This window comes from Bos indicus, chromosome 3 (genome assembly GCF_029378745.1).
Source record: "Bos indicus isolate NIAB-ARS_2022 breed Sahiwal x Tharparkar chromosome 3, NIAB-ARS_B.indTharparkar_mat_pri_1.0, whole genome shotgun sequence".
Classification (NCBI taxonomy): domain Eukaryota; kingdom Metazoa; phylum Chordata; class Mammalia; order Artiodactyla; family Bovidae; genus Bos; species Bos indicus.
In genome coordinates, this window is record NC_091762.1 from 95,980,132 (window position 1) to 96,005,115 (window position 24,984).

Sequence of the window (24,984 nt, forward strand, 5' to 3'; positions counted from 1 at the left end):
TAAAGAGTTGGGGGTTAGAAACATTCTTAGTTAACATCCAGTTTGCAACTGTGCAGGCATTTTCCCCTATGTTATGTCTAACTGATATTACTACAGTCTCTACATAAAGAATCTGCCTGTAATGTGGGAGACCTGGGTTTGATTCCTGGGTTGGGAAGATTCCCTGGCAGAGGAAATGGCAACCCTCTCCACTATTCTTGCCTGGAGAATTCCATGGACAGAGGAGCCTGCTGCCGCTGCTGCTGCTGCTAAGTCGCTTCAGTCGTGCCCGACTCTGCTCGACCCCATAGACAGCAGCCTACCAGGCTCCCCTGTCCCTGGGATTCTCCAGGCAAGAACACTGGAGTGGATTGCCATTTCCTTCTCCAATGCATGAAGGTGAAAAGTGAAAGTGAAGTCGCTCAGTCGTTTCTGACTCTTAGCGACCCCATGGACTGCAGCCTTCCAGGCTCCTCCACCCATGGGATTTTCCAGACAAGAGTACTGGAGTGGGGTGCCATTGCCTTGGTGGGCCCCAAATAAGTTAGCAAAGAATCAGACACGACTGAGTTACTAACATTTTCACTTTCACTTTGCTACATGAATCCTGCTGGTGGCTCAGACGTTAAAGCGTCTGCCTGCAGTGCAGGAGACCTGGGTTCAATCCCTGGGTTGGGAAGATCCCCTGGAGAGGGAAATGGCAACACACTCCAGTATTCTTGCCTGGAGAATCCCATGGACGGAGGAGCCTGGTGGGCTACAGTCCATGGGGTCGCAAAGAGTCGGACTGGACTGAGCAACTTCACTTTTCACTTTCACATGAATCCTGCTAGGGATGGAGAGATGAAAGCTTCAAAAGATTTTGAGTGGCAGAAGTTTTTTCAATAGTACTTCTTCCCAATGCAATCCCTATCAAGCTACCAACAGTATTCTTCACAGAGCTAGAACAAATAATTTCACAATTTGTATGGAAATACAAAAAACCTCGAATAGCCAAAGCGATCTTGAGAAAGAAGAATGGAACTGGAGGAATCAACCTACCTGACTTCAGGCTCTACCACAAAACCACAGTTATCAAGACAGTATGGTACTGGCACAAAGACAGAAATATAGATCAATGGAACAAAATAGAAAGCCCAGAGATAAATCCACGCACATATGGACACCTTATCTTTGACAAAGGAGGCAAGAATATACAATGGATTAAAGACAATCTCTTTAACAAGTGGTGCTGGGAAATCTGGTCAACCACTTGTAAAAGAATGAAACTAGACCACTTTCTAACACCATACACAAAAATAAACTCAAAATGGATTAAAGATCTAAACGTAAGACCAGAAACTATAAAACTCCTAGAGGAGAACATAGGCAAAACACTCTCTGACATACATCACAGCAGGATCCTCTATGACCCACCTCCCAGAATATTGGAAATAAAAGCAAAAATAAACAAATGGAACCTAATTAACCTTAAAAGCTTCTGCACATCAAAGGAAACTATTAGCAAGGTGAAAAGACAGCCTTCAGAATGGGAGAAAATAATAGCAAATGAAGCAACTGACAAACAACTAATCTCAAAAATATACAAGCAACTCCTACAGCTCAACTCCAGAAAAATAAATGACCCAATCAAAAAATGGGCCAAAGATCTAAATAGACATTTCTCCAAAGAAGACATACAGATGGCTAACAAACACATGAAAAGATGCTCAACATCACTCATTATCAGAGAAATGCAAATCAAAACCACTATGAGGTACCATTTCACACCAGTCAGAATGGCTGCGATCCAAAAGTCTACAAATAATAAATGCTGGAGAGGGTGTGGAGAAAAGGGAACTCTCTTACACTGTTGGTGGGAATGCAAACTAGTACAGCCACTATGGAGAACAGTGTGGAGATTCCTTTAGAAACTGGAAATAGAACTGCCTTATGATCCAGCAATCCCACTGCTAGGCATACACACTGAGGAAACCAGAAGGGAAAGAGACACGTGTACCCCAATGTTCACTGCAGCACTGTTTATAATAGCCAGGACATGGAAGCAACCTAGATGTCCATCAGCAGATGAATGGATAAGAAAGCTGTGGTACATATACACAATGGAGTATTACTCAGCCATTAAAAAGAATACATTTGAATCAGTTCTAATGAGGTGGATGAAACTGGAGCTTATTATACAGAGTGAAGTAAACCAGAAGGAAAAACATCAATACAGTATACTAACGCATATATATGGAATTTAGAAAGATGGTAACAACAGCCCTGTGTATGAGACAGCAAAAGAGACACTGATGTATAGAACAGTCTTATGGACTCTGTGGGAGAGGGAGAGGGTGGGAAGATTTGGGAGAATGACATTGAAACATGTAAAATATCATGTAAGAAACAAGTTGCCAGTCCAGGTTCGATGCACGATACTGGATGCTTGGGGCTAGTGCACTGGGATGACCCAGAGGGAGGGTATGGGGAGGGAGGAGGGAGGAGGGTTCAGGATGGGGAACACATGTATACCTGTGGCGGATTCATTTTGATATTTGGCAAAACTAATACAATTATGTAAAGTTTAAAAAAAAAAAAAATAGTACTTCTTCCCAACTTGCTCTCTTTGGGTTCTAGTTTTGGCCTTGGAATTACCTGAAATAAGACTAGCTTCTTTTCTGCATTGTAGTCTTTTATTTGTTTAATCCTAACTGTCTTGTTTACCTTTCCAACCAAGTATATTTATTTCTTCCGTTGTTCCTCATATGATAGGGTATCTAGACCTAGCCCATTCTAAAGGGACCCAGAATCGAGCATAATACTTCAGTGGAAATTTGTTTGATGCCGTGCTCAGTTGTAGTCTATAACTTTATTATTGGCTTTTATTGAACTGAAGAAGTCAACTAAAATCCCCTAGCAGTTTTTCAGGTATTGGGTGGTCCAGAAGGGACTGGGTCTGAGTTGTTATTGATATTAAACCAGATTTCTACCATTCTCTACTAATGCAATTGATTGGCAGGATCTTTTGAAGCTTGTGTTCTATTAACTCTCTGAAATTTTATCACTTGTAAATAATACCTGAACTTCTTCTTGTCAGCATTCCTGTTATCATTCTTGATAATTCTCTCAATTCCTAGACTTGTCCAACTAGAGAAAAAATTTTTTCTTCTCTTTGTTTACCATACTTAGATCTGGTCATCAATAGAAACTGTATCACCTTATATATTTTTATTTCAAACATCTGGCTCTGATGAACACGTCCTATTTCACTTACCTCCTCAAGTGTCACCAGTGCTCAATTTGTTTCGTTTTGTTTTTATCTCATCATGCCCTTCAATCTATTGACCCCCACCACCTGACCTCATCTACCCTTTCCTGTGTCCAGTCTTCATTTCCTTCCGTGTCCTATTTAAATTTCAAGGTTCATCATTATCACTTCTTTGTAATACTTGAAACTCCTTCATCTCTGTCTTCCTCCATTGCATTCAGTTTGTTGACCCAAACTATTCACCTTCTCTATGCCCATGCCTTGCAGTTGAACACTGCTGGAGACAATCATACTGACTGATTTTTTAAAAAATAAGCACAAGCAAGGTTTTGTACATAAGCATTGAATTCAGTTCTGAATTCAGTTCTGGCAGCTAAAGGAGAAAGAGGAAATGTGCTAGGCATATCCTCACTCTTTCATCTATCCATCCAATGTATATTTATGTGCCAGGTACTTAGAGTTTATGATTTACCATTTAAATTTTTCATTGTCTGATAAAAGGTAGTCTAATCATTTGTGTCAAAATTTCCTGACAATGAATTCAAAGAATTTTGTTGCATGATTTTCAATTTGAGAAACATTAGGAAATATAATAATAAAATATAATAAATAATTATTTTGTACTATTGTAGAAAGATGAATCACTTTAAATAGATATTTCTTATATCAATCCCCTGTAAAAACAGAGGGCTTTGTGTTAAATCTTTTTTCAGACATGGTAATTCTTTAGGTGAATACGGCCCTGAAATACTCCTTTTCATGATCTAACTCATAACAGGCATAGAGCTTAGAAAAAGCCTTGTAGTAAACCTGACCGTTCAACTTGCTGTCAAACATCAGCTGTCTCAAATGAGCCTTTGTCGAGTGCTGCGTTGTAATCAGTTCTTGCTTGAAAGCTTTGATGAGTGACTAAAGTGCTAATACTCTATGCTGTTGGTCATTTATCTTTTAAAAACTTTTCTCCTGTGCATGAGGCTTCTCCTGATGCTCTCCTACATTTTTTTAATTCGTTAGAACAATAGTTCTTTTCCAATACATAAGGAAATTGTATATAAATATCAAGGTCTCAAGAGAAGCCAACCAACTCTGAAAAATTTTTATATAATAATGCTGAGTGAATCTTACATAATAATAAAATCACAAAGTCTCCAAATTTTGCAGGAAAAAAAAACATAGACTATAACGTGGAAAAAAATATGTATATCTTCATTTTCCACCTTAGAGTAGGGCATAATCTTACTTTATGATGATTCCATAGAAGTTACAGAGCACTGTAACTTTTAATACAGTGCTTGGCACTGTATTATATGTATGACTTCTTATTTAAGTGATATGAATCTAAGATTTGCTGTTATAACTTACTTTAGGAAGCATTTTGCCATATCCTTAATTTGGGGGGAAGGGAAGAGAAAGGAAAAGCCCATTTTGACTCTAAAACATATAATAGGGAGGGAAAAGAGGTAATATTGATTAATCCACAGACCAACTCCCAGAGTAGATAATATTGCCTTCACTTTATATGTGAGAAAACAAAGGCTCAGAGAGATTAGGGCTTCCCTGATAGCTCAGTTGGTAAAGAATCCACCTGCAGTGCAGGAGACCCGGGTTCGATCCCTGGGTTGGGAAGATCCCCTGGAGAAGGGAAAGGCTACCCACTCCAGTATTCTTGCCTAGAGAATTCCATGGACTGTATAGTCCATGGGTCGTGAAGAGTCAGACATGACTGAGTGGCTTTCACTCACTCACTCAGAAAAATTAAGATATCCAAAGAAACAATTAGTAAGCAACAAAATCAGGTTTATTTTACTCCAAAGTCTTTGTCTCACAATATTATGTTGATTACAATAATTCCTATTAATACTTTCTCTAATATGTTAAAATTTGGATACTTTATACCTCTTCTAAGTAACATTTTCAATTATTAGATGGTGACAGGATGAAATTATGTAAAAACTACAGTATTCTAAAAATCAGGTGGGAAGCTTAGAGTCATGAACTTGTGGATGAATGCCTGCTATTTTGAGGGATGAAATGACCTATCAAGGTAGAAGCATACTGAAAGAGGCCTTGGAGACGATGGTAATTCATACCAACTGTCTTAAACTGATTTCAGGGTACTTCGCTGGTAGTCCAGTGACTAGGACTCTGCCAGGGAGCCCAAGTTTGATCCCTGGTCAGGGAGCTAGATCCCACATGCCACAACTAAGACCTGGCACAGCCAAATAAATAAATAAAAATAAACTGATTTCAATTAAAGTAGTTGGAAGAGACAAAGGAAGATTGTATGATCATCAGTGTTACAGTGGAGATACAGGTTATTGAAGCATGAACTAGCCCATTCTTGTAACAAATATTGATACATACTGTTTGGCAGTAGGTGCTAGGAATACAGATGTGATTAAAAGATGATTCTCCTACCAGCTGTCCAGGAGCACTATCTTGGAACAGAAAGTTCTCCATGATTTCTAAGCTCCCATTCCTTTCTCTGACTTTCTTCCAGCCCTTAATCTGAACCACTCTATCTAGCCCCCAGTTTTATATCAGATTATGTTTCCTGTTTGGCAGTGTTGATTTATCAAACCTGAAATATTCTTATTATCTTAAGGACACAGACCATGTCTTACCTTGCATATTTAGTAGACCCTGATAAGTACTGATCAATTGGTAAAAGGCAGAACACAGAAAAAATATTATCTGCCATTTAACATAAATTTGTTCTCTTGTATAGTCCCTGGAAAATGAATCTTCTCTTTACATTGCTAGAGAAGAAATGTCTGCATTTGATAAGCGATTGGGTTAAATGTTCTCTATTCCCTCACCCAACTTAAAATGGGGTACTTAAATGTTTTTGAGTAATATTCTTACTCATGGTGAGAAGATAGCCAGTTACCTGATTATTGTCCCTCCAAAAAATTAGTATAAATTGGTCCCTGTAGATTAGTTACAGCCCTGTCATTAAACTGTCAGTGTTTCAAAGCATTTCCACTTGAATAATTTATGGATGACAGCAAGGAGATACTTGTGTGTTTTTTTTAAACTCTGACTACTAATCTTTTTTTTTTTTTCTTTTACTTTACAATATTGTATTAGTTTTGCCATACATCAACATGAATCCGCCACGGGTGTACACATGTTCCCACTGCTGAACCCCCCTCCCACCTCCTTCCCCATACCATCCCTCTGGGTCATCCCAGTGCACCAGCCCCAAGTCTATTGAGACGATTTAGCAGTTTACTGTTACTGGTTAGTCTTAAACCAAAGACAGGTGAAAGCTGCTTTTCAGATTAAATTTTCACCAAGTTTCATCTTGTGGTTTCTTAAATTCACCTTTAGTTTGGCTGTGTTCTTTAACACGCACGCATTCAGTATTTGCATTTGTACAGAGAGACATTATACTATTCTTTTAGCAAACAATTTGACAGTATTTATCACCAGTCATTAAATGACTCTATACTTTTTTACCCTGTAATTCCACTTCACAGACTTTTCCCTTAAAAATACTTTAAGAATTTTCCCAGTATTATTTATACTGATAAAAAAAAAAACTAAAAAGAAAAATCTAGCTGTAGGTGAATAGTTATGAATATGGTGACGTTACGTCTACTCAATGGAATGTTATTCAGCCATCTAACTTGCTGGTTCATTACTTTTGTATAGGTGGCAAAAGGACTGTATCCAACTAAACACTGATTACCACAAAAAGAAAAAGATGTACTTGTGCAAAAGACTGATAAGAAATAGACAAATGTGATTAACATTGTGGTAAATTTGGGTATTGTGTGCAATTTTGCTTTGTTTTTATAAGAGAGTTACTGTCTTAGGTTCAAATTCTTTATTGACTGGGTAATACCTTCATATTAATCAAAACTCAAAGTTGTAGAAGGGTACATAATGAAAAGTCTCCTCCTTATCCTTGTTTCTAAGTTATCTTTTCCAGGAGTAATGTGTTAAGTTTCCTATTTATCCATCCAGAGATTATTTTATACATAAATAAGCTAATATATCATCATTTTCCCACTTTACACAAATGGTAAACAGTATTTAACACCTTCCTTTTCCCACTAACATCATATCTTAAAAGAAACTTCATATCAGTTCATAAAGAATCCTTTCTATTTTATGACTACATAGTATTCCTTTTAATTCCGTAATATCTATAATTTATTTAACCAGATCCTATTGGTTGTCATTTGGGTCATGTCCAATATTTTTCTATTACAAGCTTACAGTAAATAACTATGCACATATATTTCCATCTGGAAAATATATCTATAGAATAAATTCCCAGTTTTAGGAGTACTGGGTTAAGAGTTAGTATATTTAATTTTAATAGACACTGGCAAATTTCCCACAAGAGAGTGGGTACCAATTTCACTCCTACTAACAGCAAGCAGTAGTGCCTGTTTCCCTATAACCTGGCCAGTGCAAGGTATTACCAAATTTTATTTTGTGTTTACTAATCTGACAGATTAAAAAATGGTTTTAGTATAGTTTTAATTAGGAGCTAACTCATCATGGTATCCGGTCCCATCACTTCATGGCAAATAGATGGGGAAACAGTGGCTGACTTTATTTTTGGGGGCTTCAAAATCACTGCAGATGGTGATTGCAGTCATGAAATTAAGATGCTTACTCCTTGGAAGGAAAGTTACGACCAACCTAGACAGCATATTAAAAAGCAGAGACATTAGTTTGCCAACAAAGGTCTGTCTAGTCAAGGCTATGGTTTTTCCAGTGGTCATGTATGGATGTGAAAGTTGGACTGTGAAGAAAGCTGAGCACCAAAGAATGGATGCTTTTGAACTGTGTTGTTGGAGAAGACTCTTGAGAATCCCTTGGACTGCAAGGAGATCCAACCAGTCCATCCTAAAGGAAATCAGTCCTGGGTGTTCATTGGTAGTACTGATGTTGAAGTTGAAACTCCAATACTTTGGCCACCTGATGCAAAGAGCTAACTTATTTGAAAAGACCCTGATGTTGGGAAAGATTGAGGGCAGGAGGAGAAGGGGACAATAGAAGGTGAGATGGTTAGATGGCATCACCAACTCAATGGACATGAGTTTGGGTAGACTCTTGGGAGTTGGTGATGGACAGGGAGGCCTGGCACGCTGCGGTTCATGGGGTTGCAAAGAGTCGGACACAACTGAGCTACTGAAATGAACTGAAGTCATTAGGAATTATTTTTAGTATCTTTTCACATGTTTATGAGCCATTACTGTTTCTGTTTCTGGAAGCAGACAGATATTCTTTGTTGGTTTTTTCCCAGTTATTAAGGGTTCTTTATACATTAGGGAAGTTAGCCCTTTTTCTGTGGTTTCAAATTCAGAACTTTTTTCCAGTTCATAATTTATTTTTTGGCCTAGCTATGGTTTTCTTCCAACCATGTGAAAACTCAAAATTATCAGTTTTTTATTTTATGCTTCACTCTGCTTCAGCTATACTCACCTTTCAAATATGCTAGATGCTTTCCAGATTTAAGGTCTTTGTGTTTGCTATTTTCTCTGCCTGGAATTCTCTTCCCAGAAGTATGTGTTCCACGTCATCCTTTACCTCTTTTGAATCTTTGATTAAGTATCAACTTTTAAGTTGACTTCTCTATGTAATATTGCAACACCTCTTCCCTGCCTTGTTTTTCCTCCATCACCTGGAGCTCACAGATTTTAGTTTTGTCTCACATCATATTACACCTCACCTATACAGATGAAGGAAGTGGGAATTATCTTCAGTGTCATCACCTCAGGAGAGTAGACACTAGGTCCAGTGAATATGCCATTGCCCAAAACATTTAGGGGACACTTCTTTAAGAGATGCCTTCAGAGAAAGCTTAAAGGCTCTCAAAGAAAGAAGTCCTGCCTCCTAAAAGCAGAGTTTCTCAAAGTGTGCCCACAAAACACTTGAATCAGAAACACCTTGGAGGGAGACAGTTGGGAGCTTTTTAAAAAGACAGTTTCCTGGGCCTTACCACAGATCTGTTAAATCAGAATCTCTCAGCCATGGGACTGAGGAATTTGCCTTTTGAATAAATTTCACAGGTGATTCCTAGGCCTTTAAAGCTTGAAAATCACTGCCTTTATAGTCAGTGTCTCTCAGCTTGTTTACCTAACTTATTTTGACCCAAAGACTTAGAACTATTTCAAAACCTCAAAGCCACCCTTAAAGGACAAAGGCACATATGCCAGTGGTGCTGAAGATCATATCCAGAACTGAGCTGCACAATGGATAGGCATGCAGGCTTGGAGAAATGGTTTCGTGGTAGGAGACAGTAGTCTTTAGCTGTTTTTGGTATGCTTGACAATGCTAGCAACATTGTTAGGTCTCACTTTACATGTTATAGGCCCTTGGCTTTAACTTCCCTATTAAGGGCAAAAAAGGAAGAAGGGAGAATTCTGTGTTGGTTAGACAGTAGATGATCTCTAAGGTCCTTTCTATGTATTTTGTGTTCTGGTTTTTCTACTGAGCTGTACACATGTTTTTTAACAAATCCTGAACGCATGAATGAATATGTATAACTAATGAGGCTTACTACTATAGCAAAAACCAGGTTTGGCTTGCTTTAAAAAAAGAGCCTCCTTAAATCAAAGTGATTTCAAAAGATGTAATATAAAAAACAAACAAACCAAAAAAAAAACCACTCAGCAACCCATACTGGGAAAGTCCTATATTACTATTGAATGTGAATTTCTTCTACTCGATAACCTTTCATTTTGGAAATATGATTCACACATTATCAGAAAGACATTTAATGTGTTTAATAGTTCAAGGGTAAGCAGCCAGAAATTTTGATGCTGATTCTTCTTGGTTTCAAATTAGTTAACATTGTGTGTGTGCGTGCGTGCATGTGCTTGCACAGGCGCATGCACACGAGCATGCGTGAACACTGTCAGTCAAGTATGACTCTGCGACTCCATGGACTGTAGCCCGCCAGGCTCCTCTGTCCATAAAATTTTCAAGGCAACTGGAGCGGGTGGCCATTTCTTACTCCAGATTATTTAATTTCATATTCCCTTTTAAGTGTGTAAAGTTTTATGGTACTACACAACTATAGCATTTATAATTGTACTTCCTTATTTCCCAAATATCAATACCTGCCCTTTTGTGCTCTGAATGAGAGTAATACCAGTGATTGTATTTGCTTCGTCAACAATTCTTTGATGCTGTGTCTTAATACACAAAAAAATCTTTTAGTGTTGGCCCATAGGTATGTTATCATTTTAATCATGGAAAAAATGATAAAAATTTTAAATATAATTATGCATTTAATAATGATCAAATAGCCACCAATTTTAACTGTCTACCATGTTCTACGCACAGTTCTGAGTGCTTTCTGTATAAGAATGTTAAGTGTTTTAAAGTTGTGTTATTTCCACTTTATATACAAGGCTTCTTTAAACTTATAGATGTCACATTGAAATGTAATAATCAGGAAGCCTCACACACAGTTTTTAACAGGTTTTTTTTGTTTTGTTTTGTTTTTTTAGCAAATATGCCTCTTTACATTACCTGATATACAGTAGGTAGACAGTAGATGTAGAATTTCATCACCCTGTCCCTAAATTGCTGTGTTTCTTTTAGTATATACTTTTTGTTGAAATACGATTTGAAGTTGATTACTTATGTAATTATGGGTGTGATTGAAAGAAACTAAACTATATCATGTTTTGAATTAAAATGAGATTACTTTTTCTCATATCTGATTTATTAGTAATCCTGGTTTCCATTAACAGGATAGAAAAGATCTCTGCTTCAGAGGCTGAAAATTTTACTAATGATTAATATATGCTAGCCATCAGATGTTCTGTTTATTTTTCTCCTCAAACTTTAGATTAAAACCACTTCCTCTTATCTTTCCAGTTTTAGACTTCTAATAGCAAGAATTGGTGAATATAGCTTCTAATTATATTTTCTTGGGCATCCCCAGTGGCTCAGATGGTAAAGAATCTGCCTGCAATTCAGGAGACCTGGGTTCAGTCCCCAGGTGGGGAAGATCCCCTGGAGAAGGAAATGGCAACCCACTCCAGTATTCTTGCCTGGACAGAGGAGCCTGGTGGGCTACAGTCTATGGGGTCACAAAGAGTCAGACACAACTGAGCAACTAACACTTTAATTTTCTTTACCAAGGCCAGAGTTTGAGGCTTCCCACTCCCTATCCCCACCACCTCCACCACTACCTACCAACCCATGCCCCAGGGAACAGTGAGTTGCTTTATTAATTCTGACTTGTTATTAACCATTTTACTTCATTCATTTTCTCAGCCTGTCCTTCTTTTCCTCTTTCCCTCATTTTACCCCCTTAATAAGAGCATTCTTTGTCTTTTCAAGTTTGTTACTTTAGCCTTTGGCTTTGGGGGGTTGATTTTGCAGTTTGTTATTCCCATTCCTCAAGTCAGTCTATGATGCATAGGTTGTTTGATTTATTAAAATATTTTACAATCAAAAAACAAAATCATTTCTTCTTGCCACAGAATGGTTACCATTGCTTCCCCCTTTGGTGTTTGAGATTGCAGCAATTCAATTGCTGTGGAAATCATTTATCTCTTCTTGGCAGCTGACTCTGATGAGCACCATTGGTAGTTAGACAAGTTTGCTGCCGCCTCTAGATGCACTGGCACACTTTTGTATTTTCAGAGGAAGAAAATACCACAATTATGAGAGAACTGCATTTATTCTCTTAAAACCACTGGTTTTTCCCATGTCTGATTTTGCTGTAAGGTTTTGAACTAGATTTCTGCTGCCAGTACTGTGATGTGAATGGTAACTTTGTGTTGTGAATGATCTTGAGAAGAAGAAGCAGGGCCTCCCACCCATGAGAAAGATTTGATATTTGCATTGTGAAGTTCTTGTAAATTGTAAAGGAAGGAACTGGCAAGTAGGAATTTTTTCATTGGGGGCTGTCCATTGGCACTATGGGCTCTTGATGATTGCAATTTGAAAATTTCAAATCTTAGGAAGATCTTAGGAGCTAAGATCTGAATTCTTAATTAAGATCTGCTTAATTCAGATCTTAGGAAGATTAATCAGATTAATTAAAGTTTTAACAAAGTTTCTCTGATTACAACAAATTGCTAGTTAAGGCCATTGGAAAGCATCAACTGGCTGTGTGATCCCTTAATATTTCTCACCTGCTGAGAAATGATTGGAATGATTTGCTAATACCTGGTAGAAAACTGATCACCTTGTTGTTTTGTAGTAATTGAATGGTTTAATGGTTAATGTGACCTTGAAGTCGGTACCTCCCTTGAATGTTTTATATAGTTTTGAAATTTATGTTGTAAATTTAAACCCAATTAAATACCTATATTTTCATAATTATTTTCCCATCTAGCTCATTTTCACAAAAAGAGGATTTGGGATATACACAATTTCCAGGCAAAATTGTCTTGAAATCGAATTCCTAAAACTACTAAGCTAACCTGCCTGCCTGCCTCCCTTTTCTTCCTTCCTTCCTGGCTTCTTTTCTTCCTTCACTTTTTGCAGGTCTCCTCTTTAGCTAGTATTTAATATCACTCATGAGGCTAATGCTGTGATGGGCATCTACTGTGTGATATCCGCTTAATCCATTGGTGTGAAAGCAACAAGGACTTATTTTCTCCCTTTTGTAGGAAACAGCATTCCAACTGTTTTTTGACATCTTTAATTTCAGAGGTTGTCAATGATCAGATGAGGGTCAAGATTGACTTTGAAATATTTTAGTAGTAAGCAGAAAGGAAAATGAGATCTAACTTTCTAGTCTCCTGATCTACACATCTTCACTGATGAATTAAAGCTGTATGTGTGCGAATTTTGGTATAGAGGCTTAGGCTGCATCAGCACCTTTTATCTCATAATAGTTGTGAAATGTGAAGATCTGAATTTTCATGGGGGCACTGATATTTCATGGTCAACAGTGGGTTTTTTAAGGCCTTGTCATTTCAGATTGCCATGAGATCTGGTTATTGCTGCTCTAAACGTGTGTATGAACCTAACTCCCAATGAACTTACTGCAGTGGTGCTAACTTGTCTTGACACTCTTGCCCACAGTTCTCGTGGCCCTGTGTGTGGTCACAGCATAGGTTTTTGTGGAGGATTCAGCCTAAATTTCTGGGATAAATTTCTATACACAAGAAATATATTGGTTTTAAAAATTAAGTGGTTTGATTCTGTTTTGAATTTGGATATCAAATGAATCTGAGCACATGACATTTTAATGCCGTTTGTCTTTTCAAATAGATTTACTTTCTAATGCATGTGACGACAGGACTTTGCTCATCAGCTGGAACATACATTTCAGAGGAGTTGTTACCTAAAATATTATCATAAGGCATGAGAAAATACACGATTTAAGTTGCCTTTCATGAACATAATTAAGAATTAATAAGCCAGTACCAGTGGCTAGTCCCCAGAATTTCCACTGTTTTGCCTTTTGTGACCTGTGTTATTAAAAGTCCATTATTTTTACAGACTTTATTAAATTGGATCTTATTAAAGCATTCTATATTTGCATTTGGTCTTTCATAATTCATTATTATTATGACATTTACTTTTTACCATCAGATCTGAAAACATATCATAAGCTACCCTTTTCTCTTGAAAGAAATGCTAATTTCAAACAGTCCTCTAATAGAAGAGAAAAGCTTTATCAGTTTTTTCATTTATTCCAGATCGTGTTAAGAATACTAATGCTAGACTTCAGTATGCTAATATCTCTGAGCTTTTTTTGGTCAAAAGCTTAGAATTATTATTTTATCCCATACTAAGTATGAAACTAGAAGACCTGCTACTACTGGAGAAAACACAATTCTAAAGTACAATTCTTTATTCTAAGGACCTGCAAAAATGTTGCTGGATCCTGTTTAGACTAGGATGCAGCTCGTCAATTTAACTTTTACCACCCAGTATTTGTCCTCTTGAAGAAATTCTTTCCTCATAAAGTTCTTTTTGTTTGTTTTTTCTGATGGTTTAGAATAACACAGCTTGTAATATTTAAAACTAAGAATCCTATGCTGTCAGTCCTACTCAGCACTTAGGTGTACTGCCTGATTTTCTGTCTTCTGATAATCATTTCTGATGTTGATGTCTGATAATCATTTCTATTCCATTTATGATGTAGTTGAAAACTTAATATAGTAAGATTTTACATATTGATATCAAGCAGACTAATTTAATATAACTGAATTTTTTCAGTTGTAATAATTATAATAAGATTGAATTTTTTCTTTGGGTAGTAGTAAATTTCTTAAATTCTGAAATGAAGCTAACTTTGGATTTTGTCTCATTTTAGATTTCTGACAATGTGCAATAGACACTTTGGCAGTGTTGTTGCCCAAACCATTCGGACTCAAAAAACAGATCAGTTTCCACTTTTTCTGATTATTATGGGAAAGCGATCATCTAATGAAGTGTTAAATGTGATACAAGGTAAAGTACATTCAAAAGAGGAGTAGAGTGTCTCCTTATTTATGTGATAACCTTATAATATTTAGTATCATAGCTGAAAGTTATTCTCTGTATTGGTGAATATCTTTGCATTTTGAAATATAGAACATCCTGAAGAAGAATATCTTCAAAAAGTACAGGTGCTATGAACTATGAAATATGCTACATAAAAATCCAATAGAAACACCTTAATAAAACTGCACAGCCCTTGGGATATAGGTTAATCATGTTAACTATTCAAAATTGCTAAGTTTTCTAAAGTAGAAATTAAGTCATTATCAGTCATCAAAGATGATGTCATATGTGTGTGTGTGTGTCTGTGTATACATATGTATATTTCTTGCTGTGATTTTGATTGGTTGAAGGAAATCCTTATGTTTAGTTATCTGGAAAAACTTGTGACTGAGTATTGTGAATTGAATAGTTCACAGTGGCAGTTGTTTTTCCTTATTTGTGTGAATCTTTGTCTAGAATGCAACCTTGAGGTGCGAAGCCATAGGATGCCTGTCAATTTAATCACAGTGCACATTCTTTACCAAAAAAATGAGTGTTTTTTTTTATGTTACTAACATACCCTAAAGATTAGAATAAAAAATTACCTTATTCGTGGCAAAGCTTAAATTGAAAATAGTTTATTTTTTCTATGCCACAGGGAAAACAATGTTTCAAGTGCTCCAAGGTGTGTGAAATACTTAATTTCTGCCCCTATTTAAGCTAAAAGTTTGATAGTGGATAATGCAATGAGGAAGGGGTGTAACTTCTAGTGCCTTTCAAACTCAAATAAAGCAAAACCTCCAGTATTTTGTTTTCTCTATAACTAGAGCTTTCACTTTCGTAAACAGTGTTAAAGAAGACCTGCTGGGGGACACATTATATAGATTAAATAGATAATGTTTCATTTCAGTTTTCCTGTCAGGGGCAATGTTACAATAGCCAGTGGTTCTCAAAGATGGCCCATGGACCCTAAAGGTCCCCTAGACCCTTTAAGGGCATCTACAAGGTCAAAAATGTTTTCATAATAGTAATAGACTTTTTTGTGTGTGTGTTTTTTACTGTGTTGACATTTGCACTGACGGCACAAAATCAGTTCTGTTTAAAATTGCTGGCACAAATCAGGGCCATGACCCAGAACTGTACTGATATTTTCCACCTCCATGTATGTACATTTAAAAAAAATCATTTTATTAAATATTAAATCTTTTTATAGTTTATGTGACACAGTTGGGAAGACATTTCTCTAAAATGAACAAAATGCCAGCCTGTTACTGCAAGCTTTAGAACAAATAACATTTGTTGCCAGTGATAGAAATTTGGTTTTTTGAGCAAAAAGTTAGAATTTCCTCCACCATTTAAGACTGACAGCTTAAATACTTTCCTTGTGACACAAGTGGTGGTACTAATAAATGTAATTTTTTTTTTATATCATAAAATTAGCTGTGTCAGCATTCAAAAGAAATGGATTACTCAGTGAACCAATATTTTCCAGATGACCAGTGTGTAATGTTATAAACTCATGTATGAGTAACAGACCTATTCAAAGGGCAAAATAGACCAGTGGATTTTAATGTAACACAGTACAGTAAGTTCACTGATACAGTTTCCGGTTCCTCACATACCTAATCTTAAAAAAAATCCCACCTGTCAGTTTGGGAGTATTAAATAAAAAATATGTAATTACCTATTAAAATACTTGTCCCTTTTCCAACTACGTATCTCTGTGAGGCCACAATTGCTTCATAAATTTCAACCAAGATGACACATTATAACTAGTTTAATGTAGATATAAATATGAGAATCTAATTGTGTTCTATTAAGTATAACATTAGAGAAATTTGCAAAAATGTTAAAGTAATGACATTCTTCTCAGTAAATTTTTCTTTTTGGAACATATAGTCATTTTTCATAAAACATGATGTTTATATTAGCAAATTATGGGTTTATTATTGTTACTTTTAAATGGATGGATAACTATTTTAGATATTTCAGTTTTCATTTCCAACACAGTGGATGTTGGTAACCATATCCACATAAACAAAAATTCTTCAGGGATCTCAACAGTTTTTAAGTATATAAAGAAATTCTTTTGCAATAAACTATAACAAATAAATTGTCCCTGAAATGCATTAACTGATACTTTTCTGCATCTTGGATCATTAAGGGCTTAGGTATAAAGTACCTTCAAGTACAGTTTGGCAATGAATCTGTAAATCAGGGTCAAAGCATAGTTGATAAGCAGTAGCTTTAAGCCTAAAAATTAATGGCCATGATGTAGTCACCTATTCAGGGGCCAACAGAGGACGATGGTTGGATGACATTGACTCAATGGATGAATTTGAGCAAGCTCAGGGAGATGGTGAAGGACAGGAAAGCCTGACATGCTGCAGTCCACAGGGTCGCATAGAGTCGGGCATAACTGAACAACAACAACAATAAAATTATAATATTTCCCCAATGATGATTCTAGTACCTTTACAAAGTATTCATGCCCCATGCTCTCTTAGTCACTATAGTTTACAAATAAGAAATGGAAACCCAAAGATTTGCCCAGTATGGAAATCTACATTGAAGTTACTCTTATTAAACTTTTACTGTTTATTGTATCTGTCACACACAGTGATGCTGTGTGTCCTTGGTACCAGGCACTTTATATTATCTCTAATTCTTCTAAGAACCCTACAGAGGTAGTGTTATCTTCATTTTGCAGATAAGAAAATTGATTGTTTCAGAGCTATAGTCACGCCCTCTTTTCATATTCACTTGTTTACTAAGTGAGTATTTATTAAGCCCTTGTCATGTGCTAGGCAGTTTCTAGGTACTAGATCATGTAAGAAGTAGAACTAGGGTTAGAACTCTGACTCTAAAACCAATTCTACTTCTTGGTAGGTTTTAGAATAATATCTACTTCCAAGATAATATTTGTTCTTTAGCTGATTTATGGAGAGAGTGTGACCAGATTAGATTATTTCTTTGACTAGAGACCAAAACTTCCCCCTAACCCCATGTTGCCAGTGATCATAAGGAAAACTGGGAAAGGACCATTGAAGGATCATGTTAGGCAGATGGTACTCTGGAAGAATACAAGCAAGGATGCTTGTTATGTGTTGTCTCATTGGTGGCCATTCCATTAAGGGACTAGAAGACACCTTTTGAGGCCTTGGAGAAAGACAGGCTTTTTTGCCTGTTGGTTTGAAAGAAGAGAAAAATTGCTATATCTTTATGGATCTTCATGACTTTCTCTCTTGTAGATGTATCCAAAGCAAATAGCAAGACTCAATGCATGCAAAAAATGGCATATATGTGCTATATGTTTGTTATGGACTGGGAATAAAATAGCATTCAAAAGAATCAAACATTTTAAATATCCTGTCCATAAAGATTATATAGCATAGTTATTTGAAGGGAAATATTTGCAGCTAAAAGGGAAAAATACCATTTAGGGGAAAAAATTTTTGTTCCCAGAAATTGAATTACTAATTGTTTCACTAAAGAAATTTTAGTAGGAGATAATTCTAAGTAAACAGTGTGCTAAAGTGGCAAAGAAGACAGGCTTTTGAGTCAGACTCATATGGTTTCAAATCCTGGTCCTGTAACTTAACCAACTTGACCTTGTTTAGTCAGGTTACTTGAGCTCTGTAAGCCTCATTTTCCTTCTGTTTACTATCAAAATCATAATGAGCCTTTATAGAATTGTTATACAGATTAAATGAGATTTTATATATATAAACCTAATCATTTAACCTAATCACTGGCTTACAAACAAATGGTAGTTGTCGCCAGTGTTGTTAAGTACATATGTTTTCCTACTTTGAAAGATACTTTTTTCCTTGTGAGTTGGATATTCTAAATAGTGCCAAAAATCTTTATAAAGAGACTGTTCTCACAAATCTAAGTATTCTGAAATTTCAACTGCCAGTGTACTGCCTTTCTTTCTTATTAAAAATAAACTTTTCAATGCAAGCATAAAAGTCTTTATTGGCATGCTAGTCTACAATTTTTTAGGCTGTAGTTATTCCTTACTGATTAATTCTAGAGCAACTTCCCATTTTCTAACCTTGATGTAAAGTTTGGCAATCTCGGTATGTTGCTAGGTAACACAACAGTGGATGAGTTAATGATGAGACTCATGGCTGCAATGGAGATCTTCACAGCCCAACAACAGGAAGATATAAAGGATGAGGTAAGGTGAAAGGTTAAGTGGACATTTAATAGAATTTTGATGAGATAATTTGTCAAATGGTGATGTTTGCCTATGTCATGATTGATAAGGCATTGATGAAGATGCATTTCTACATGAACTGAGGATTTTTATGCCACTGAATTTACCTTTCAGTCCAGTCTTTTCAGGACCCAAAGACCCAACAATTTGTTTAACTTTATGAAGTTATTCTTTGCTAGATTTGCAATTTACAGGAAATGAATTCTGAAGCATGTTTACAGGAGAAACTATATAGTCCAGTACTATTATATGAGTATTTCACTCCCTTTTAAGGTCCTCTTACTCTTTTTGAGATTGATTACCAATAAACACATTTTACATTTGAACATATTTTTGAATCACTGTGAGAATTAGTGAAAAAGATCACCAGAATTCTGAATTTTGTGTCTCTCAAACATTTAGATGGCATAGATGACATGGGCATGGAACCTCAAATATAATAGAATAATAATGACAGCAATATTGACAGTATAATAGTAAACATATACTGAATATTTATAATGTATTAATCAGTTCAGTTGCTCAGTCTTGTCCAACTGTTGCGACCCCATGAATCGCAGCATGCCAGGCCTCCCTGTCCATCACCAACTCCTGGAGTTTACTTAAACTCATGTGCATAGAGTCGGTGATGCCACCCAGCCATCTCATCCTCTGTCGTCCCCTTGTCCTCCTGCCCCCAATCCCTCCCAGCATCAGGGTCTTTTCAAATGAGTCAGCTCTTCGCATCAGGTGGCCAAAGTATTGGAGTTTCAGCTTCAACATCAGTCCTTCCAATGAACACCCAGGACTGATCTCCTTTAGGATGGACTGGTTGGATCTCCTTGCAGTCCAAGGGACTCTCAAGAGTCTTCTCCAACAACACAGTTCAAAAGCATCAATTCTTTGGTGCTCAGCTTTCTTTATAGTCCAACCCTTACATCCATACATGACCACTGGAAAAACCAGAGCCTTGACTAGACGGACCTTTGTTGGCAAAGTAATATCTTTGCTTTTGAATATGCTGTCTAGGTTGGTCACAACTTCCCTTCCAAGCAGTAAGTGTCTTTGAATTTCATGGCTGCACTCACCATCTGCAGTGATTTTGGAGCCCAGAAAAATAAAGTCTGACACTGTTTCCACTGTTTCCCCATCTATTTCCCATGAAGTGATGGGACCGGATGCCATGATCTTAGTTTTCTGAATGTTGAGTTTTAAGCCAACTTTTTCACTCTCCTCTTTCACTTTCATCAAGAGGCTTTTTAGTTCCTCTTCACTTGCTGCCATAAGAGTAGTATCATCTGCATATCTGAGGTGATTGATATTTCTCCCGGCATTCTTGATTCCAGCTTGTGCTTCTTCCAGCCCAGCATGTCTCATGATGTACTCTGCATAGTAGTTAAATAAGCAGGGTAACAATATACAGCCTTGACATACTCCTTTTCCTATTTGGAACCAGTCTGTTGTTCCATGTCCAGTTCTAACTGTTGCTTCCTGACCTGCATATAGGTTTCTCAAGAGGCAGGTCAGGTGGTCTGGTATTCCCATCTCTTGAAGAATTTTCCACAGTTTATTGTGATCTACACAGTCAAAGGCTTTGACATAGTCAATAAAGCAGAAATAGATGTTTTTCTCGAACTCTCTTGCTTTTTCCATAATCCAGTGGATGTTGGCAATTTGATCTCTGGTTCCTCTGCCTTTTCTAAAACCAGCTTGAACATCTGGAAGTTCACAGTTCACATATTGCTGAAGCCTGGCTTAGAGAATTTTGAGCATTACTTTACTAGCGTGTGAGACGAGTGCAATTGTGTGGTAGTTTGAGCATTCTTTGGCATTGCCTTTCTTTGGGATTGGAATGAAAACTGACCTTTTCCAGTCCTGTGGCCACTGCTGAGTTTTCCAAATTTGCTGGCATATGAGTGCAGCACTTTCACAGCATCATCCTTTAGGATTTGAAAGAGCTCAACTGGAATTCCACTAGCTTTGTTCGTAGTGATGCTTTCTTTTCTTTTTTTTTTTTAAAGTTTTTTTTGTTTATTTTTGGCTGCACTACTTGGCATGTGGGATATTAGTTCCCCAACCAGGGATCAAACTCACACCCCCTGCAGTGGAAGCACAGTCTTAATCACTGGACCACCAGGGGATTCCCCGTAGTGATGCTTTCTAAGGCCCACTTGACTTCACATTCCAGGATGTCTGGCTCTAGGTGAGTGATGACACCATTGTGATTATCTCGGTCATGAAGATCTTTTTTGTACAGTTCCTCTGTGTATTCTTGCCACCTCTTCTTAATATCTTCTGCTTCCAAAATGCAGTACTTGGATGCAGTCTCAAAAATGACAGAATGATCTCTGTTCATTTCCAAGGCAAACCATTCAATATCACAGTAATCCAAGCCTATGCCCCAACCAATAACGCTGAAGAAGCTGAAGTTGAATGGTTCTATGAAGACCTACAAGACCTTTTAGAACTAACACCCAAAAAAGATGTCTTTTTCATTATAGGAGACTGGAATGCAAAAGTAGAAAGTCAAGAAACACCTGTGGTAACAGGCAAATTTGGCCTTGGAATACGGAATGAAGTAGGGCAAAGGCTAATAGAGTTTTGCCAAGAGAATGCACTGGTCATAGCAAACACTCTTCCAATAACACAAGAGAAGACTCTACATATGGACATCACCAGATGGTCAACACCGAAATCAGATTGATTATGTTCTTTGCAGCCAAAGATGGAGAAGCTCTATACAGTCAGCAAAAACAAGACCGGGAGCTACCTTTGGCTCAGATCATGAACTCCTTATTGCCAAATTCAGACTGAAATTGAAGAAAGTAGGGAAAACCATTAGACCATTCAGGTATGACCTAAATCAAATTCCTTATGATTATACAGTGGAAGTGAGAAATAGATTTAAGGGCCTAGATCTGATAGATAGAGTGCCTGATGAACTATGGACGGAGGTTTGTGACATTGTATAGGAGACAGCGATCAAGACCATCCCCAGGGAAAAGAAATGCAAAAAAGCAAAATGGCTTTCTGGGGAGGCTGTGAAAAGAAGAGAAGCAAAAAGCAAAGGAGAAAAGGAAAGATATAAGCGTCTGAATGCAGAGTTCCAAAGAATAGCAAGGAGAGATAAGAAAGCCTTCCTCAGCGATCAATGCAAAGAAGTAGAGGAAAACAACAGAATGGGAAAGACTAGAGATCTCTTCAAGAAAATCAGAGATACCAAAGGAACATTTCATGCAAAGATGGGCTTGATAAAGGACAGAAATGGTATGGACCTAACAGAAGCAGAAGATATTAAGAAGAGGTGGCAAGAATACACCGAAGAACTGTACAAAAAAGATCTTCATGACCAAGATAATGTATTAATACTTGGCACTATTCAAAGCACGTTTCATTTATCATCTCATGATTCTTAACACAATCCCACAGGGTTGCGTATAATTCAGAGTTCTGGCTGGAACAGGTGATGCTTTCAAACTAGATTATTGAGAAGAGTTTAATAAGGCAACTATTTATATAGATATGGGCAGACTTTATAGGAGTCATCAATGGATAGTATACTCTAGGGCTAAAGGGAGCCATTACCACCTTTAGGCCTGAAGGCCTAGGAAAGGGTAGTGTGTGGAGAAATTTGCTTCTTTCAGGGCCAGCCCTTTTGAGCTGATAAGGAAGAAACTAAGGAATAGCTTCCCTTCCCTTTTATACTTATGGTCTCCTGCTAGTACCTTCTATTGACCTAACCCAACTAGCAACTGAAAGGCAGGCAAGAGAACCTCCCTGGGCAAAAAGCTAGGTAGAGCATGAAAGTGAAAAGTGAAAGTGAAAGTCGCTCAGACGTGTCTGACTGTTTGTAACCCCATGAACTATACAGTCCAGGTAATTCTCTAGGCCAGAATACTGGAGTGGGTAGCCTTTCCTTTCTCCAGGAGATCTTCCCAACTGAGGGATCAAACCCGGATCTCCCGCATTACAGTTGGATTTTTTTACCAGCTGAACCACAAGGGGAATCCCAAGAATACTTGAGTGGGTAGCCTATCTCTTCTCCAGTGGATCTTCCCGACTCAGGAGTTGACCAGGGTCTCCTGCACTGCAGGGAGATTCTTTACCAACTGAGCTATCAGGGAAGCTCAGGTAGAGCATGGGTGAAAGGAAAGTGAAAGTGTTAGTTGCTCAGTCTTGTCCAACTTTTTGCGACCCCATGAACTGTAGTCCATCAGGCTCCTCTGTTCATGGAATTCTCCAGGCAAGAATACTGGAGTGGGTTGCCATTCTTTTCTCCAGGGGATCTTTCCGACCCAAGGATTGAACCTGAGTCTCCTGAACTGTAGGCACATTCTTTAGCATCTGAGCCGTCAGAAACTGAATGGGCAAATGGAACATAATCCAACACAGATTGGTACTGTCATCTCTAGTTTTCAGATGAGAAAACTGAGAATCAAAAAGGTTAATTTACCCAAGGTCAACACAGCGAGTAGGATCTATGTTAATCTCAAGTAATTATTAGTGCTTTATCAGTCAAGAAATTTCTGGATTTAGAAAGCAATCTAAAGGTAAAATATGAAACACATATTATCATCTGTTAATTCATATATCTATCAAATTATTCTTTTTAATTTTTTCTTTGTTTTTAATTTTTAAAGAAAGAGTTACATAGAACAAATAAAGGAGAGTTTGATTTTTGAGCAATAATATAAAGTTTCCAGGTATAATGAGTGTTTTCAGTACAATACCCTTTGGCTATTACAAATGGGAAACATGTAAACAATTTCAGTATAACCTTTAATATTGTATTTAACTTTATTTGTTTGTCTCTGTCTTCTGTTAGACTTGAGTTTAAAAGCAAGGGTTATATCATATTCATATTGTAACTCTGTCTTGTAACAGTTTGGGCTTTCATGGTGACTCAGTGGTAAAAGAACCTACATGCCAGTACAGGATACATGGCTTTGATCCCTGAGCCTGGAACATCCCCTGGAGAAGGAAATGGCAACCCATTCCTGTATTCTTGCCTGGGAAATTCCCATTTCCTCTGTGGTAAATCCCACAGAGGAACCTGGTGGGCTGTATAGTCCATGGGGGTCACAAAAGAGTTGGACTCCACTTAGCAACCAAACAGTAACAAACCTCTCACAGTGTTCATTCAGTTCAGTTCAGTTCAGTCACTAGTAGGTACTTAAAAAATGTTTGTTAAATGACTAAATAAATAAATAATTAAACTTACGTAAAATAATGTGACTTTAAAAAATAATACTTAATTACAGTGGTATAAAACCTGATGTATCCACATTAACAAATATGAAAGTTCACAGTGCTGTAACTAGAAGTTTAATACTCAATAGGTTCCTTTTGTTGCTGTAAAAATTTTGTTTGTAATTTTTCCTAATAGTATTTTATTTACTCTGAGGGAAAGGTAATTGGAAATATGGTAGAAAGATGTTTATCTGTTACTTTATAAATTGACACTGACATTTTGAAATTATGAAGTACTGTACTTAGTTAGGAATTTGTAATAATTGGTGTGTTGCCATTCAAGATTACATTTATCCTGGAATAGAGGCATTGATTGACAATAATGCACTAAACGCATTCTTCAGCCATTTAAATCTTGAGTCTCATTAGTACTAGATTTACAGATTATGTTGTATAGTAATATGAATGTATAATATTTGCATGCATATTCCCAGTTCATTCTTTCATCTTAATTTGTGTTCCTTGTAATTCATTGGTAAGGAAATTGACTTTAATTCCTTTAATACTGAGCACAAAATTTAATATGAAGGTTACAGGAAATGTCTAAGACCCCATATAATTGAAATTTTTTATTGAAATTTAACTGCAAGAGATAAGGGTTTCTCCTTGTTTTTAGAGTATCTTCATGAAAGTTATCTTTCAGGTCATAAGTAGAATTCCTAAGAAAAGCTTTTCTGAGTTTAAAATCTTCTCTTGGACTATGCATAGATCATAATTTGGTATCTGCTGAGTTAGTGATAAGAAACACTGTCTCTTGTAATTGTAAATTTGGCTTTACTTCTTTAAAAGTTTCAAATAAGACTTAAGCATACAGTTAAAATGGAATTTGTGAGCAGGTTTGAAGGATGACTTCCTAGGCCTGAATTTATTTAAACTTAACTTTGATTCACTTATGTTC

The 24,984-nt window shown here is 36.9% G+C and overlaps 1 protein-coding gene across 3 annotated transcripts in view; it reads left to right on the forward strand.

Annotated features, from left to right (window-relative positions):
* Nucleotides 1-24,984, forward strand: part of FAF1 (Fas associated factor 1) — a 497,713-nt gene that overhangs the window by 373,324 nt on the left and 99,405 nt on the right. For all 3 annotated transcript variants that reach the window (XM_070780362.1, XM_070780369.1, XM_070780377.1), the window contains exons 14-15: nucleotides 14,487-14,623; nucleotides 18,730-18,818. In XM_070780362.1, coding sequence (XP_070636463.1) covers nucleotides 14,487-14,623; nucleotides 18,730-18,818 — 226 coding nt within the window. The remainder of the gene's footprint in view (nucleotides 1-14,486; nucleotides 14,624-18,729; nucleotides 18,819-24,984) is intronic.